The 19,788-nt window shown below is 37.2% G+C and overlaps 1 protein-coding gene across 3 annotated transcripts in view; it reads right to left on the bottom strand.

Moving 5' to 3' along the window:
• Positions 1–19,788, bottom strand: part of FZD3 (frizzled class receptor 3) — a gene marked incomplete at both ends in the record, with an annotated part of 46,653 nt that overhangs the window by 22,386 nt on the left and 4,479 nt on the right. For 2 of the 3 annotated variants that reach the window (XM_080925904.1, XM_080925905.1), the window contains 2 exons: positions 9,471–10,488; positions 14,001–14,197. In XM_080925904.1, coding sequence (XP_080782030.1) covers positions 9,471–10,488; positions 14,001–14,197 — 1,215 coding nt within the window. The remainder of the gene's footprint in view (positions 1–9,470; positions 10,489–14,000; positions 14,198–19,788) is intronic. The other variant, XM_080925906.1, reaches the window with a different exon arrangement.

Raw genomic sequence — 19,788 nt, 5'->3', positions numbered from 1 at the left:
AAGGTGTGTACCATCACACTTGAATCTGGGACTTGCTTTGTTCCAGATGACCTTGAATTCAGAGATCTCCTTGCCTCAGTCTCCTGGGATTCATAGCCACTATGCCTCAAGATCTCCAAGCCAAGATCCAGGTCAGAAACTTGTATCTCCCAGCTTCAAGATCAGGATCACAGGTGAGCCTTCCAATTCTGGATTGTAGTTCATTCCAGATATAGTCAAGTTGACAACCAGGAATAGCCACTACATTTACTAAGAAAAATCTGTATTATTCTAATGAAGGTACACACTGTGCTGAATTAGCTTTTATTTTCTAAAATAAGTTAATCACAAAACTTATATCAAGCCTATAATCATGTAAAGCCATATGAAAATAAACTGTTAATCAGGTTTAGGCAGCCTGTCATACAAGTAACACAAAGTGGGGGATTTCTTTGTTTATTGTTTTCTTGGGAGCTGAGGAAAGAACCCAGGACCCTCTATATGTTCAGACAAATGCTCCACCACTGGGCCACACCCATAGTCACCAGTTCTTGAACAGAAGCTTCTAGTTACAATTTTTATACACTTCTTAATTACATTATGCTGCTTTATCAGCCTTTACTTTTATTACACTTTGGAAAGTCAATTACTTGCCCTATTGACATAAAAACCTATTTTAATGCTATAGTAATTAAGATAATGTAGCAGAGAGATAAGGAAGCCTTGGAACAGAGAAGCAGCAATTTTCACTGTGAACTCTACATGTTCACTAAGGAAGCAATACAGAGAGTGGAGCAGGGAAGTGAGGAACTGCTAACTGCTACCTGCACACCAGGCCCGGCTTATATAAACTGTAATTTGTTCCTTTTAGGAAAGCAGTGGCTTTAAATTAAAGCAGCACAAGGCTGGGCAAGTAAAGAGCTGTTAGCAGCTCACTCTTTCATAGCTTTGTTTCTTTTCTTCTCTGAATCTTTATTTTCCTATCTTTGGACCATTAATTTATTTGTGTCACTACAAAAGATGTATAATAAAGTAGGATTTCAACCTCCAGATTTTCCTCCAGTCACTAAAGAAAGGAAATCAATATAAATTCACTTTTCAACTATTTTATAGTCTTTGAATTTCTGAGTAAGAGACTGCCATCTTAAAAATAATTACTCCATGCAAAATAAGAGCAGCCAATGTGGCCCTTGTAACAAAGTTCTACAACTTGGGTTCTACAGCTTTACAATGACTGCTGTATAACCTTACTGTCCGCCTTTAAGTAAATAAAAAGTGAAAACTAATGGTTAAAGACCAAGTCTGCATCTTACTATTCAAGCCCTTAGCTTCTCAGTTTCTCTAGAGGTCAGAGGGAGAGACAAAGGAGAGCAGAACTTGCCACCTGATTCAGAACAAAATGCTCAGCAGAGTGCAGATGTTCAGACATTATCCTGGCATATGACCACCCGACAGATTGGTCACACAGATAGCAATATAGACAGATATACCTGTTATTTAGCTAACCCCAGAGAAAACTGCCCAAAGCCAAATTTAGTTAAGAGCTCAAAATGGGAACAGAAACAATGAAGTTATCTTAATTCTGTCATCCTTTGTCAGGATGGCATTGTGAAGAAGTTATATTTGATTAAGCAAAGGACAACATTCTGAACTTTCATCTGATTCTACAAGACCAGTGTTAATTGTCACTAATGTTACCGTCTGTCTTACAGCAAAGAATGGCTAGAAAGTAGAAAAACAACACTGTCCACACAGATCACACAATACTAGAGGCAGTAAGTGGGAAACAATAAAAAAACTCTACAGAACTATCTTAATCTTGGTGAGCATAAGGAACGATACCCCTCATACACAGTGTGATGCTAATGCTCACACAGGCCAAGTGTAATTTCTCTCTTAGCTTAAGAAAAGAACTACTGTTTTTCTTCCTAAAGCAAATCACACAAAAAGTAAAGTATTTTGCAGGGTTTTGTCTTTTCCAAATGCAGACTAAAAGATGATCAGAAAAGGAGGATACACAAAACAAGGACTCTTCCTTACCAAACACTGTTTAAATCCGTAACACCCTCACAATGTGCACAATGGCAAGGACAGAGCAGGCTTATAAATTAGATCTTAAAATGCCCCCAAACTGTTCACAACCCCATGATTTAAAAACAAACAAGCAGCGCTATCAGCTGTGAGTCGTAATTTTTGTTTGAGTGCTGGGAACTGAACCTGGGTTCTCTGCTGAACCATTTCTCCACCTTTTAAATGCTGTGTTTTATTTTAAGGTAGAGTTAATAAAACACTTGTCTGTAAATCTAAACTTCTAAATTTCAGCATATGATGTATGGTTTTCATACTCAGAGACATTTTAATCTAGCTATAAAGAGCTAGAAAGATAAATACAATCTTAGTATACTTAACATTGTACTTCTTGCTATAGAAACTTTAAACTTTTTTTTTTTTTTTTTTTTAACTTTAAGCTGTTTTTACTAGTTGTTTCCAGGTCTGTTTGTTGTTATTCACTTTTTTTTTTTTTTTTTTTTTTTTCTGGTGCATGTTGAAAAGTTTTTGTGTGTGTGTTTTTGAAACAGGGCTTTTCTCTGTGTAGCCTTGGCTGTCCTACTCGGTAGACCAGGCTGGCCTCCAAACAATGCCTGGCCCAAAGGCGCATTTGCTACAGAACTAAAGACAGGAACTCACACATTATTCTGCTTTAGTTACCTGACTCACAGTTACTTCCCTCCAGTGGGCTTTGAGCTCCTTAAAGACAGTGGTTCCTTAAAGTATCTTAACCACTCCCACCTTCCACAGCAACCATCAACATGCCAGAAGAGTAGGAATAGAATAATTTTGAATTAGTGAGATTTTTAAAAGGAAAAAATATGTTGTAGTTTATGGGAAGGCAATCTTTAGAGTCCTTTAATTTTACATGTGAGAAGAACGTTAGACATCTTGTAAGACTGCAGAGCTCAGGCTGGGACGTAGCTCACTTGGTAGAGCGCTTGCCCGGCATGCAGCATCTGGGTTTGAACCCCAGAAGCACATAAATTGGGTGTGATAGCACACATCTTAATATTTGCACTTGGGAGGGCGAGGCAGAAAGATCATAAATTTAAGGTCATTCCTCACCACGTAGTATATTTGAGGCCAGAAATGATCAACAAGTGACTGACCTAAAGACCCAGCTTCTTCGTGAAACAGTCAAAAATAGGAAAATACCCTCCAAATACATTAGTGTTGTTGCATAGAAAAGGCATAAAACATCAGAGAATGCAAGCTCTGAAATCAGGCAGTTCATATCCGAACTGTCATTTACTGTAAGACTTTGGTTAAACTGTGTTTTACACTTAGTTTCTTTTCTTTTTTTGGAAAATTATCCTTGGGTTCCATTGTCAATCAGCCAACACCAAAGGTTGTCCTCTGGCCTCCACATGCATGAGACCATACTGGAAAACACACACATACCTTGGCAGCTACTACAATTATTAAACTATTGCTATTACATTAGCATAAACTATAAAATTTACTTCCTATAGCTGGTACAGTGAAACTTTCTAAGAGTGCTAGGAATAAACATTATGGACATGTCTTACAGTGATATGTAAAGTGATATTTAGTACAGTGACACAGCAATATTAAACTATACTAAATATTTTACTTACATTATGTGATAAAATGATGACCAAAGTAGTGAGACTTCAAGTCTGACAATTTACTTGATATGTACCAACTGCTGTTAGGAGTTCCTAACATAATTCCCACAGTAATAGGGGCTGGCGAATTATAGCCTGTAGGTTAAGTCACTCTTCAGTAAGTAAAACTTTCTTGCAACATGTGACTGTGTTTGCACACTGCAGCAGAGCTAAGCACTTGGCCTCCAAAGCCCCCATATTTACATATAGAAAGGTCACAGTATCATTTAGATCTGGACAACTACATTGAAAAAAGTAAACTACCAAGCCTGGCAGTACATGACTATAACCCAAGCAAACACTTGGGGGACAGAGACAGGACATCAGGGTTTAAGGCCATCCTTAGCTACACAGCAAGAATGAGATCTAGCTTTGCTTCCTGTCTGTCTTCATGACCCAAACAAAAAGTGCATCAGGCACCTCTGTAGTGCTACCTAACTGAGCTCGGAGCTTCAGTTGTTTTGTTTATGGAGGCCATAGCAGCAGCTGCCTTTATCTATAATCTTTTCTTCTTTAACACAAACTAAGAAATTGTGAGGATAAATTTATTGAACTTAGAAGTTACAAATAAGACAGCTTCTACTTTAAAGATTTGTAGATACTTCATCAAAACATGAGAACTATATATTTACAAGACGAATCCTTCACTGTCTTCCGTGGTGTAAGAAGAGAAACCTCATTTCCCTCACAGTCCTTTCCTAAGTATGGCTGATTTCTTTGAAGCTGCCTGGCAAAGGGAAAACTCCTATTGGAAAATGAAGCTAAAATCACAACAAATTAGTTTTAATGTCATTCTATTTTTATATTTTTCTGAATCAAGACTAGATAAACAACAGATGGCTCGTCTTGTGTGTCTGGAAGGGTAAATGATACTTGTTATTCTATAAAAATGTATTTTTTTAGGTTCTGCAAATGGTTCTACTGTGAACTCATGGCCTGAAGTAAGCTGCTTCTACTACGGCAGCATACTTTCTATGACCAACACAAAAGCGCCAGTGTCACACTCCCTGGGACATACAGCACTCCTTGGTTAGATGAATTAGAGCCATGAACAAAATGAAAAGAACATGCTTCTGAAAATTAAAAGTTTGAAAGACGATCTGATGATCAGAGCGGAGAGCACGAGAAGAATCATATACTTATCCTAACAGTGAAAATACACTCTATAAAAGACCCTCAGGTAAGAAACTAAAACTCATATACTTATCCTAACAGTGAAAATACACTCTATAAAAGACCCTCAGGTAAGAAACTAAAACTCATATACTTATCCTAACAGTGAAAATATACTCTATAAAAGACCCTCAGGTAAGAAACTAAAACTTATCTTGTTTAGTCTTCATAGCAACTTAAAAGGTAACATGTTTTCCTTATATAAATAAATGGTAAACAGTTGGTATGAATTCAATGCTCCATTTGTCCCAATTACATTAAAAAAATCTATTCTAGGATTAACAACTTTTGAGAAATATAACTTTTATAAAATGCTTCAAATCTCTTAAGATTCACTAAATAAATAAATTATTTAAGGAAAAAACAAACAAACAAATACCAAAGTACCTGGTAAATTACCAACAGGACACCTACTCCAGAAGTAAGTATCACTGCTTTAAAAGATATTTTTAAAATTATGTGCATTTCCCATAGAGGGCAGGAGTCAGATTTCCCCTGAGGGCGGTAGTGTGGGTCCTCCACAAGAAGTGTGCACTCTTACCACTAAGCCATGTCTCTAGCCCTTTTACTCTTTCAATTGTGAAATAAGCATTACTGAATAAGTTTGGGACTAATTTTTTTTTTTTAATTTTTAGAGACAGTATACTACATATCCCATCCTAGCCTTGAACCCTCTATACAGTCAAGAATGACCTTGAACTTTTGACCCTCCTGCTTCCACTTTCAGAGCGCTGTGATCACATACGCACACCACTAACAATGGGTTACATGCTATTTAGGATGAAACCTGGGGCTTTGTGCTTTCTAGACACTCTACCAACTGAGACGTATCCTTGGCCATAAATAATACTTTTGACAGTGTGACTGGATACACTTTAAAAAATAAATGAACATTCTTGAAAAAAGTTGGTACAAGTGTAGGCAGAGAAATTCCATTTTCAGGAAGAACATTCATTTCAAAGACTTTTAAACTAACTTATATTTAGCTCATTTTATTCAAATCATAAACTTATGTGCATGTGATTCACATTAAATCCAATTGTTATTTTAAACTGTGATAAATTACTTCACAAACTGATTTTTTTAGATGCCAGAGGCCGACTTCACTATTTTTTAGAAGCCAGCTACGGTTTCCTCACTTGCTGTGCTTTGTTATTCATGTCCTCACTCTGTAGACCAGGCTGTCCTCAAATGCTAGTGCTTGTATTACAGGTATGAGCCACCCCACAGGCTTGCAATGTCAGTATTTTTAGTCAAACACATTCAAATGCTATTTAGTCTTCCTAAGTTACCCGAGGCAGCCCCATTACTGCTTAAAATACTTTAAAATCTCCTATTAGAAATTATCATCAGAGCTTCCTGCACGATCCTTTAGAAATGCTTAATATTACTTCAAAATGGCAATACAGTATCACGGGTGCTCAAGATTCTTCTACAATGAAATTCTGAATGAATGTTAACATCTTCATTTTGGTTGTTAAAAGCATAAAGTATGACAAATGTTCTGTGATTCCACTTGAATCAGGTACTAGAGTAGTCCCACGGAGGAAGTAGAACTGTGAGAGCCAGAGATTGTGGGGAGTAAGGGAGGGGTCACTGTTAAATGTTTGGCCTCAGATTGAGAAAATGAAAACATTTCTTTAAAAATAATTCTCGGAAGGGTTGCTAATTGTGAATGTACTTTGAATGACACACTGAAAGATGCTTAGATGGGACGGAGTGTAGCGCAATCGATGGAGCATCTCTTGTGTGCCTTCACCACTCTAGCAAGCACAAAGCCCTGAGTTCCATCGTAACACTTTATAAACTTGGTCCTTCTTGGCTATATAGTAGGTTTAAGGCAAATTATTTGGACCAAGTAAACTACTCTCTTAAGAAGAAAGTAAAAAGGTGGTGAGAAACACCAGATCGCACCCCTCCCCTTGAATCTTCACTAATCCCACATCTGATAGAGGGCTACTATCTAAAATATATAAAGAACTCAAGAAGCTAACCTCCAAAAATTCAAACAAACCAAACAAAAAATGGGGTATAGAGGTAAACAGAATTCACAACAGAGGAATCGCAAATGGCCAAGAAGCACTTAAAGAAATGTTCAACATCCTTAGCCATCAGGAAAATGCAAATAAAAATGAATCTAAGATACCATCTTACACTTGTCAGAATGGCTAAGGTCAAAAACTCAAGTGACAGCTTCTGCTGGTGAGGATGAGGAACAAGGGAAGCACTCCTCCATTGCTGGTGGGAGTGCAAACTTGCCCAGCCACTATGAAAACCAGTATGATTCCTCATCTATCTACCTCAAGATCCAGCTATACCACTCTTGGACACACAAAGGACACTCCATTCTATTACAAGGGCACTTGTTCAACTATGTTCATAGCAGTTTTATTCATAATAGCCAGAAACTAGAAATAATCTAGATGCCCCTAAACAGATAAATGGATAAAGAAAATATGGTACATTCACACAATGGAGTATAACTCAGCTATTTTTTAAAAAATAAAATTTGCAGGCAAATGGATGGAACTAGAAAAATATCCTGGATGAAGTAACTAACTCAGGAACTAGAAAGATAAATGAGAAGTACTCACTTATGAGTGAATATTGGCCATTAAGTAAATGACAGCCAAGCTATAACCCAAAGACCCAGCGAGGTTAGATTATGAAGAGAGGTCTGGAGGGGACACATGAACCTCCCTGAGAGGGGGAAATAGATTTCACAAGTGGACTGGGGGGATGAGGATGTGACTGTTGGGGTCCAGGTGTGGTGGGAGATGGGGTAAAATGTGAGAATACTAGATTTGGTGGATGGTGTGGAAATCTAGTCCAGTGAAAACTCCTGGACTCAATGAAGGCGATCCTAACCAGGACTCCTAGTAATGGGAGATACAGGGTCTCAACTGGCCATCTCTTATAGCCAGGTAAAGCTTCCAGTATGGAACAGGGTTGCACTCAATTGAGTTGGCCAATGGGTTCCCTGAAAAACCCCAAACAACCCAGGTTGTTGTTGAGACAATGGATGACTCTCTGCAAACTGACAAAAGTGCTCCATTTGCTGACACAACATACATGCCATCCCATAGGTTGAGCTGGTACCTACATGGAACTTTTACCCCTATGTTCTAGTCTCTGCTGGAGGAAGGTACTTTGCAGTACCGAAAGAGAAACACTGACACCAACACAGCCAAAAAACTTGTAGGAGTAGCCAACCAATATCTGATCTGACTAACAGCCCCCTCCATGAGAAAGAACTCATACCCAACACTGCCTGTATTGCCAAGGACCAAAGATTACAGACAGCTCAGAGACCTAGGGTAAAACCAAACACTACTGGTCTTAAAAAAAAAACCACCAAGATGATTTCTAATGACATTCAACCCTACTCACGGATCAGTGCTTTATTCCGTCATCATCAGAGAGGCTTCTACTGGAAGTATACTTCATTTTATATTTCACTTTTTCATGTTTGACTGTTATTAAAAAACTATAATCAGGATATATTGTATGAGCATAGATAATGGTTTCAATAAAAGAAAAAAGTTCTGGCTCTCAAAGAGTTCACTGTCTAGTAGGAAGAAAAGATATATGAACACAGCCCTTTAGTCTAAGATGTAAGCACCTTTAATAGTATTTAGAGGTCTGAGAAACACCAGGAGTTGTAAATGACTGTTATACTTAAAAGACAGGGAATAGATGCAATGTCAGAACACTCTCTTAAGAAAACTCCTTGTGAGGGGCTGAGAGACTGCTCAGCAATGAAAGCACTTATGGCTCTTGGAGAGGATCCAGGTTTGGTTTCTAGCACCTACAAGATGGCTTACAACCACCCATAACCCCAGTTCCAGGGGATCTAACACTTCTGAATTCACTGGCACTAGGCACACATATAGTGCATATAGGTGTATATGCTGGCAAAACATTGATACACATAAAATTAAATAAACAAACCTTAAACATTTAAGATCAATAATTCCTTTTAAAAGGGATAAGATCAGGTACCACCTAGAGAGCTGTTCTCCCAGGACAAACTACCAGCTGGTCACACACTAAGCCTGGCAAGTTACTCAGTTCTTCAAATATTCAAACAGAACAGATATGTATAAAGATTTAAATTATATACAGAACCCAAATAAATGATTTTTAAACTTCTTTCTAAATCTAAAATTCTGATTCTGTGACTCTTCAAACTAAAAGGCACATCATAAAATAGTCAGTATGCAAACAAGAAAAATAATGCCAAGAGTTTATGTAACTGAATTGTTATTTCTGTAAAACTGTTCAAACAATTACTAATCTAACCACTAGTAAAATTTCCATATAAGACACTTACCCCAGAGTCGAAATAGTTATCTCCCCTAAAAAGCTTGACTTATAAGAACCAATAAATATTTTGTGATAATGGAAATAAGTTTATTTAAACTCCTAGTATGGAAATGTAAATCATCTTTTAAAATGAATGTCTATACGTATATGTGTATTATATACTATGATATACTTATCAATAATCTTCACTTTAAAACTTCAACTCATGCTTAGTGTTCATGAAGAATTAGAAAGAAAACAATAAATAATACCCTCTGTCTAGTAACCCTCTTTTCACTACACACACTGTAATTGTAACAAGGGTTCCCTTACCTGATAAGGACATGGAATGTGATATTCTCTGCAGCGTTCCTGTATCCATGTTGTTTCCCAGATGCCACGGTTAGCTTGTTCATAAAAGTAACATCCAATTACAACCAAGAGTGGTACAAGGTAGAGAATGCTGAAAACACCGATCCGGATCATGAACTTCACTAGTTTATCTTGATTTTCCTTTTCTAATGGGATCTCAATCCGAACTCTGTTTAGGGATATAATGCCGGCTAAGAGGAGAGAAACCCCAACTACCACATACAGGCAGAGGGGAGCAAGAACAAAATATCTTAACGCATCAACGTCGTAGAGGCCGACAAAACACACGCCACTAATATTATCACCTTCAATTTTATTCATCGCTAAAAGGATGATAGTTAGAGTTCCAGGGATGCCCCAGGCACTGGCATGAAACAGCAATGCTTTCTTCTCAATGGCTTCACTGCCCCACTTTGGCACAGCTGCTAAAAACCATGTGATGGTAAGAATTACCCACCATACGCTGCCAGCCATAGTGAAAAAATAGAGTACCATAAAGAGCATGGTACAGGCCTTATTGTGAGACCCTTGTGTCACTGTGGAAGCCTTATACTGTGCAGGGCTGGATGCGTTGCAGGCTACTCGGTCCTCAAGCAAAAACCCAATGAAGAAAATTAATGACACCATCATGTAACAGACTGCGTAAAATATGATAGGTCTTTCAGGGTAACGGAATCTTGTGACGTCAATCAGAAAGGTTAAAAAGGTAAACAGTGTGGCAGAGAGGCAGATGATTGAAATTAGGCCTATGAAATAGCGAGCAAATGACAGTTCTTCTCTCCTGAAGTACATATTAGGGCATGGCGGTGAGCAATCCCGAACGTGCAGAAAGGAATACCCAAGATCAGGATCAATTTTCAACTCTCGGGGACACCAAAACCCATAATCCCTCTGCACTGCCACTGGGGCTCCTTCAGTCGGATCTCCAACTAAATTTAAATCCACAAGTCGGGGATATGGCTCATCACAATCTGGAAACCTAAAAACCAAAAGATGAGAACCATATTTACTTCCAGGGAAATCTGCTGTCACTTAACAATTTCAATTTCTAAACTGAGCACCTATGACCTCATTATTCCTATCACTTAAGATAAACAGAAATAAAGAAAATGGCATATTTGGGGGAGCTTCACACAGATCTTAAATTACATTGGTCTTGAAATTAAATTTGTTTTACCTTCAGAATCAGCACTCCATTAAAATAGTCAATCGAGTCATTAATAATATACAACATATATGTGGAATGTGTACTTAGTATAATCTTTATAATTTCCAAATGTGAAATATGTGTGCATGTGCATATGCAATATTGTACCAAAAGAACAACAACTAACAGTTCAAACCTAAGACTTAAAAATCTTCCTTTAATGCCTCCTTCCTCCTTAAATGTCCACAGTGCTGTGAGGTAGGTCAGTAATGACCTCACAAAAGACTTAAACTTCAAGCACACTCTCCACTGTCTATGGGGAGGCAGTGCTGGGTTTAGAATCCAGGGCTGTTATGAATGAACAAGCACTCAACCACTTAGGTGATACTCCAGCCTAGTCTCCATTTATCTTCCTAGGTAAATAAAGGCCATCTAAGGTCTTTAATGTCACCTCACTTTTCCCTACCATCCTGACAACTTCTCATCAACCCACTGTACCCTTAAATTAGTTATTGCTAAACATGGCTATGCATAAAACTGAGATTTTTTTTTTTTAAGAAAGCTCTGTGTCACTGTCACCACAAATTTCAGAAAGCTACACTGTCGTCCTTAGGACTGCTTTCATTGTATCTCACAGATTTTGGTGTGCTGTATTTTCATTTCCATTTGGTTCCAGGCATTAAAAATATTTCCTTCTTGATTTCTTCAATGACCCCATTCATCATGCTACAGAGTGTTGTTTAATCTACATGAGCCTATTTATTTTGTAGTTTCTCTAGGTGTTGATTTCTAGCTTTATTTCATTATAATCAGATAGTAATTTTGCAGATTCTTATTTGCGAGATTTCAGAGAAAGTATAAAAGAAAGCAGGATCTGAACCCTGTAAGGGACCTCACACAAGGGACACACAGGAAAAGGATGCAAGAAGGAATCAAGACACCTGGACCAATACAGTGTAACACAGCAGCTTGGCTAGGATACTCTAAAATTTGAATTAGATTCTAAGTTAGATACAAGTTTAAATAATGCCAGGATCTTCATTCTTATATTTGTCTTAAATATCTCAAGTGAAACATGCCTAAACTGTATTTCTTTTGTTTTCTTAGTTCTGTTTAGCTTTCCTCAACCTCATCTCCACGGCCAATCAGTTATGAGCTCTGCTGCTTTCTCATCTCCACAGCCAATCAGTTATGAGCTCTGCTGCATTCTCATCTCCACAGCCAATCAGTTATGAGCTCTGCTGCATTCTCATCTCCACAGCCAATCAGTTATGAGCTCTGCTGCTTTCTCATCTCCACAGCCAATCAGTTATGAGCTCTGCTGCTTCCCTCTGGCCACTTTCAGATCTGCCTCACTCACTACCTCACCTGGCTGTTTTGTTTTTCAGACATATTAACTCTGCATACACTTGCTCTGGTTAAGTCTGGGTTGAATCTGTCTTCCACATTGCTCTCTTAGAATTCTTAGGCTGAGTTCCATGAATATATTTATCTAACAAGCATAAATTAAAAGAATATATGGAGCGATTTTAGTGTGCTAGACTTGTAGATGATGAAGATAAGCAATGACCAGAACAAAGTCCCTGTCCTCATTGAGCTAAAATTCTATCAGCCAAAGGGCTGAAGGGACCAAGAGAATTTTTTTTTTAAACCAGGACAGATAGTTACAAATAACAAAAGGATAGCTATGGTTTGGCAAATACATAGCATATTAATTTATAAGCAATGGTCAGAGCACTCCATTTGGAGATCTAACAAATGAAGAGGAAAGAATAAACTGAGATTATCAACAAAAATATCATTTCAAGTGATAAGCAACAGAGTTTACACTAAGTAATGGGGAAAATAAAGAGTGTGGGGAAGAAATGGAGAATGTCCGTGAAGCTGAAGAACTAGTCCTATGGTCTGAATGCCCTCAAATCTCATGTGCTGAAATGTAATCTTCACTGTAGTGGGACTAGTTACGAAGGCGAAGAGGACATGGTATATGCCTCCACTAGCTACTGTCAGACCACAGTCAAAACCACTTTAAAGAAGAAATTAACAGTTTTTAATGAAAACTATGGAACAGCCTAAGCAATATATCAGTAAGAGATGGCTAAATAACTTTAGGATATTAACATACTTAACTATCAAATACTAACTTTTAACAAGTAATTACAAGAAATGAACCAAACCTACATATAAACACACACACACACACACACACACACACACACACACACACACACACACACACACACGGGGGTGGGGGGACAAAGAGAGAAAAGGGGAAAACATTTTGCTCATTGAATATATATGTATGTTTATATTTTATATATAAAACCAAGCATGGAAGTAATTAATAATTAATTTACCATGATGTTTTTCTTACTTTGGGGAGAAAAGAAGGGAATGTGAGCAAGACAGGACCAACAAAACATGTAACTGTACTATAGAGTCCCCTACCCCACCCCACCCCAGGCAGGGTTTCACTATGTATCCTATGCTGGCTTCAAACTCACAATCTTCCTGCCTCAGCCTCCCAAATGCTGGGATGACAAACATCAAACTCAGCTTGTATCTATACTGTTTTATTTCTTACAAGAACATCTGAAGGCAAACATTACAAATTGTTGAGACAAGAAAAAGGCAGATCATTATGAGTATGTAAGTATTCCTTTATTATTCTTTATTTTTGAAGTATTTCAGATGATAAAAAGTATGTTATATAATCACTGTATTATTACTAATAGTAATATGCTATTATTATTGACAATGCTCATTCCTACAACACTACTGGAACATCTGCTGAACAAATCCTTAAGACTGTAACAGCTCACAGTTATATTAGATGAGATTTGAAAAGCACCCAACATTTTCTCAACTGGGTGTTAATATATGATAGGGAAAAAAAAAAAAAAAAAAAAAACCACACCAAACCATAGAGCCAACACAACAACCTTAGATATTACTACATCTGTATCAAATGCACTTAAGCTTCTAAAATGATAGTTGAGTAATTATTTTTTTTATATTTGGTAATTTTCCATGAACAGCATTACTTCTAAGACAAGAAGAGTATTTTAAAAGTAGGAAAAAAAATGTATCAACCAAAGTTTTGGTTTATGTAATTCTTATACATTGTCCACAAAAAGTATCTTTTGCCTATCATTTTAGCTCTTCCAAAAAGAGACCATGAACAGTGCTCAACTGTAGAGCACTGTTTTGCAATACAAATACTGCATACAATACTGCAGAACAGTTTTTGTATACAAACCAACACATAAAAAAAAACACAACAAATACACTGCTCTTTAAGATAATGAAGACCAGCATTAGCATAGCAATATGACTGACCGTACCTACTGCACTCCATGTCTTCAGGCCAAGGGACACCAAACATCTCCATGAGCTTTGAACACTCGCTATAGGCACGCTGACACAGCCTACGGCAGGGGAGTGTAACTCGTCCATATTCCATACAAATAGGGGCATAGAGTGCACAAAGAAATGGTCGAAAATCCTGAGAACAATCCAGGTTCACCATAGGGTGGAATGGCTAGGAAAAAATTAAAATTGAATAATTAATAAACAGGTTTAGACAAATTTGTTAGTAATTTGTTTCTTTTATATTCATTTATAAAACTTCTCAAGAATACTAGTATTTCTAGGATTTTTTTAAAAATAAAATGTTCTCTGAGCTATTTCTTAAGGGGTTATTTTGGTTAAATCCAGACTTGATAAATCCTTGTACATATTTAAATGTTACAGGTGATATTAATGAAGAAGCAGGCTAGAAATAATAATAAAGCTCAGCACTCCTCTATGGCTCCTATCATTTCCCTGTAGGTGTGCCTTTCTCTATGCCCAAATTTTCCTTTCATCTAAGGAGACTAGTCATATCACTAGTTTATCAAGAGCCCCTGTACTTCAGCATTGCCTCACACTAATTACATCTAGAATGATCCTATTTTGAAGAAAAGTCACACTGTGCGGCACTAGGTTTAGACTCCAACATTTGATGCATTTCGGGGAGACACAAACCCATAACATAACTGTTCAAGGACTATAAGAGTTTATGTAAAGATGGCAATTCTTCCCCCAAATCATCTCTAAAATTTAGTGAAATCTCTTATGTATGAGGTCCTGGGTTTGATGCTCAACCTACCGAATAGTGACATACTCAAAACTTAGCATGACTTTTAGTAGACTAAATCAAGCTTTTTCCAAAAATTATAACAAAATATGTTCTAAACAAAATGATGCTTCAATTAATGAATACCCATAAGCCAAAAATTAGTCATGTCCTAATGACTAGGGAGGCAGAGGCAGGTGGGCCTCTCAGTTTGAGGCCAGCCAAACAGATTGAGCCCCAGAACAGCCACCGATGCATAGAGAAAAAGTCAAAAGAACATAAAACTGGTGAAATAAATATGACAAGGGCTAAATATTGAGCCAGTATTAACTAAAAATATAACTATATAACATTAAGACTGGAGGGAGAAAGGAAGGGAGGGAGAGAGACAGAGAAAATGCTAATATTATCTTTCAGAACTAGGACAAGGTGAAGAGGTCTTAGAAACAAAACTCAAAACATAATGTGTGTTGGGGAAGGGGGGATAAATTGGACTTCAATAAAATAGTAAATTCCTGAGGTGGAGAGATGACTCAGCCATTAAATTGCTGGTATCACAACCAAAAAGACAATAGAAAATTCCTATTCTAAAGACTCTGCTAAAAGATAAAAAGACAAATTTTAAACTAGGATACATTTTCTGCAATCTTAAATACTACAAAAGATTCTGGCTTGCTTTAGTTGGGTTAGGTTTTGTTTGTTTGTTTGTTTGTTTGTTGAGACAGAATCTTGTCACACAGCCCAAACTGTCCAGAACATAATCCTATCTCAGATTACCAGATGCTGGAATTATAATTAAAGGGATTTGTATCTGGAATATAATAAATAACTCAGGTGTTAACAAGATGGCTGAGCATATAAAGGTAGTGCTAACCTGAACAGTCCTGGTAACCTGAGTTAGAATCCCCAGAATCCACCCCACATCAAGAACTGACTCCCATTTGTCGTTCTTTGATCTTCACAGTCAAATTGTGGCATACCCTTCCACACACACATTAATAATAAGTAAAATTTAACTCAAGACCCCAAAATAAAATGTAAGAGACACTAGAGGGGAAAAGGTGGTTGTTAGAGATTGGGAATAAGTAACAGAACACAGAAGCCATGAAACTGTAAGGTGAATGTGGGGAAGGAGCATGGAAGGATATGGGGAGGGAAAGAAGTTCAGCAAAAACAGTAAAACCTGATAAATGTTTCTAACAAAGAAGAAAATCTAACTGAACATACCCATAAAGGTCAAACAGTTATTCTGACAAATAAAAGGCACATGAACTAGTACTACATAGATACCTGCACCGCTAAAGACAGAAACAATGGTGGTAACAATATGAGACAAACATACACTATATCCACAGTTAGGAATGTAAAATGGTACAACCACTATGGTTTCTTAAAACCCAAACATATTCACCATCCAACATTGCAATCACATTCCTAGTCATTTATCCCAAAGAAATAAAGTTATGTCCACTGAAGAACTTGACACAAATGTTTACATTGAGTTTTATTTGTAATAGCAAAGATCTGGAAAAATGCACACACCTTTCACTGTTAACTAGATATCAAAACTTAATAAAATAGTAAGATTAGAGTAGGAAATAGGGAGTTCCTGTGTCCTGTTTTTGCAAATTCCTAACTTCCTAAGAGCCTACAATTGTTTAAAAACTAAAGGCAAAGTTAACAGCACTTGGGAGGCAGAGACATGCAGATCTCTGTGAGTTCAAGGCCAGACGGATCTACAATAGCAAAGTTCAAGTCAGCCAGAACTACAGTGACTATCTCAAAAACAACAACAAAGCAAAATTTAAGGAATTCCATTCACATACTGATATATGTGTATTTGACAAACATGCACATATATGTGGCAATAAGCAAACTGTAAACTACCAGATGCTGAGGTATCTTTGTTAATGTGTTATTAAAATCTCCATCTGTGAGTGCCATCTTAAGTTATACAATTTATTTTAATGACCATTTTGTGTGTTTGCACTGAACTATAAATATCCTGAGCTAGATTTTGGCTGACAATAGCACAACAGGGCTTAAAGTTCCACAAATTTAATAATTTCATGCAACAGACACAAAATGCTAACTTGTCCAAGGTCATACAACTATAAACAGGAATCTGTTAGGCAAACTTTAACATTTTTACCCAGATCCCTTGTACTTATCCAATTTGTTTCACTTAACCTATTTTAGTTTCCCCTTTTATAAAATGGTCATAACACACATAGAACATAACTAATAAATGGTACTTATAAATAAAATAAAGAATAATTTCATGTATAGTAGGGCTATAACAGGGTGATTTTGTTCCCTGTTCTAAACTGTCAAATGGTAAAACTCAACTGGAGTTTTTTTTTTAATGTCAAACAAAGTAGGTAACTCCAAAACAGTGGTGCGAGGTGACAGAAAGCAGAAATAAAAAGGTAGCTCCCGTGGGCCTGGACCAAAGGCTCAGCAGGTTAGATAGAGCACAAACTGCTATAGCAGACAACACAGTTCATCTTCCATCACCCACACCAGGCAGCTCCCAACCACCTGGAGAGCTGATGGTTACTTCTTGCCTCCACCGGCATAAGCCCACACTCAAAAACACACATACACAGAACTAAAAATAAAATCTAAAGTAGATCATGTGTGAGCCCATGCCTATTCAACACTAGACTGTGCTGACTCCGAAGGACAGAGCACACATCTATGAAGGCTGGAAGCGCGAGCAAAGATGGTGGACGGCAGAGTGCTCTACACTTTGATAGAGATGGTGACACGGGAGCTGTTAAACTCATCAACAAGAACACTTTAAAGTATACCTTACTATATATGGTACAACTCAATAAAGCTGTTATGAAAAACTAAGTACTGGTACTTTTAAAATAAGCAAATCCATCTTGATCTTAACCTTAACAATTTCTAACCACAGCAAAATAAAAATTAAACGATGTTGCCTTGACATTTAGGTTGAGAACACACATATAACATAAGGAACAGTACTCACAATCTGTGAAAGAGAAACATTGCTGACTGAATTCTAAATGATTCTTCCTGACTGTTTCTCTAAGCGGTGATGTTTTTATTCCCTAAATCAAGACCAGAGTATAGGAAGTTTACAAACTGGAAAGTAACTTTCTAAAAGTAGATTTCACATTTCTACAACAAAGGTGCACTGCATGGAACCTTACATTCTTTGTTTAAATTCAAATCAACCAAGCCTTTGTGCTCCCATTCTTTCTACTCTCAAATTTCCATTTGTCACCATAGCAACCTGCTAACAGACAAGCCTTCAAGCATAGCGACAGTCCAAGCTTAGCAAGGGTGTGAAAAGGGGACAGTGTCAAAGGCCAAAATCTGACTCAGGAGAATCAGAATTCCAACCTTTGTCTCTGCACAAAGGGCCTGGTAACTATAGAAACTGTGCCACACTAGATTTGGGAAGAACATGACTAAAATCACTAAATGTGAACTAGTGTAGAACAGCCTTAAAATTCAAGACTCCTATTCATAGCTACTTTAGATCCAATTTGAATACGAAGTTATTCTAAATAACTTAAAACCTCTAGGTAAAAACAAAACAGAACAACAACAACAAAACAAAACCAAGTCCAAAACACCTTTAATTCAGTAATTGTTTTTTCTTTTCAAACCTTAATTTTCAAAAATGTATCATGGTAGTCTACTCACTGATAATAGCTTGGTAAACTGAATAATCTAATTGGAAATTTGCCATTATCACAGAAATCTATTCACTTTCATAAGTCAAAGTAGAGTTTCTAAAACACTACATAGACTCTTGGGTTAGCACACTTTAACACTTCGTTATTGTGGAGAGTTCCAGATTATGGCATACTTACAAAGTAATACTTTATAGTGCAAATCCTACTATACTTAATAATCTGATTTCAAGCAAGAATTTCAAAAGATTCCTTTAATGTAATTTACCATAAAAAAAAAAACCAACTCAAAATTTCTAAAGGCTGTTATTTTTATTCTTAAAAGCAGAAACTACAATCTCTCTCTCAAACTCTGTGTGTGTGTGTGTGTGTGTGTGTGTGTGTGTGTGTGTGTGTGTGTGTTTTAATTTAGTCACAGAACTGTCTTCTAAAGCCATTAGTTAGGGCAAGGGATGTAGGTCCATACACAAGGCCCCAGGTTTGATATCCAGCACTGCAAAAATAAATACAGATAATAAAATGGGTCACTTCACTACACTGTTGTTGGTTTAGGAAAAAAAAAAAAAAAAAACTTCCTATAAACATTAACCTATAATTCTAGCACTCTGGAGGTGGAGGAAGGTGGATCCCTTGAGTTTGAGGCCAGCCTGTTCTATAGATCTTGTTCCAGGACAACCAGAGCTGCAGAGAAACCCTGTCTCAAAAACAGAAAAAATAAAATAAACAAAAGGTAGTAAGTAAATATGATGTATTCTAGCACTTAAAAACGAGCTCAAAGAAAAGAGTTTTTCTTTCTCAAAAGGCCTATCCACAAATAATTCTTCGCTATCTGTATTACAGGATTTCTGTTTTTTTTTTTTTTTTATCTTAAAAGGTTCTTATATTAGCCTGTCCTTGTTAGGGTTACTATTGCTGTGATCAAACACCACAGCCAAAGCAATGTGGAAAGGAAAGGGTTATTTGGCTTAAGCCTCCAAATCACTGTTCACTGGAGGAAGTCAGACAGGAACCTAAACAGGGCAGGAACCTGGAGGCAGGAGCTGATATAGAGGCCATGGAGGGGTGCCGCTGCTTATTGGCTTATTTGTTACTGCTTGCTCAGGCTGCTCTTTTATAGAACCTAGCACTACAGGCACACCTATGGCCTGATCTTTCGGAGGCATTTTCTCAATCAGGGTTCTCCTCTCAGATGACTTGTATCATGTTGATGTAAAACTAATCAGCACAGTATCACAAATGTTTTGGTTAAGTCACACACCCTGTACATTTTTTTTCTTAAACTTAACAGATCGAGAACAACAGAATTTGAACAAGCAAAGGTACACTTAAACAGAAGCAAAACAA

Source organism: Micromys minutus (genome assembly GCF_963924665.1).
Source record: "Micromys minutus genome assembly, chromosome: 12".
NCBI lineage: Eukaryota > Metazoa > Chordata > Mammalia > Rodentia > Muridae > Micromys > Micromys minutus.
Note: the sequence above shows the minus strand (reverse complement) of the source record. Positions and strands in the feature narration are given on the sequence as shown.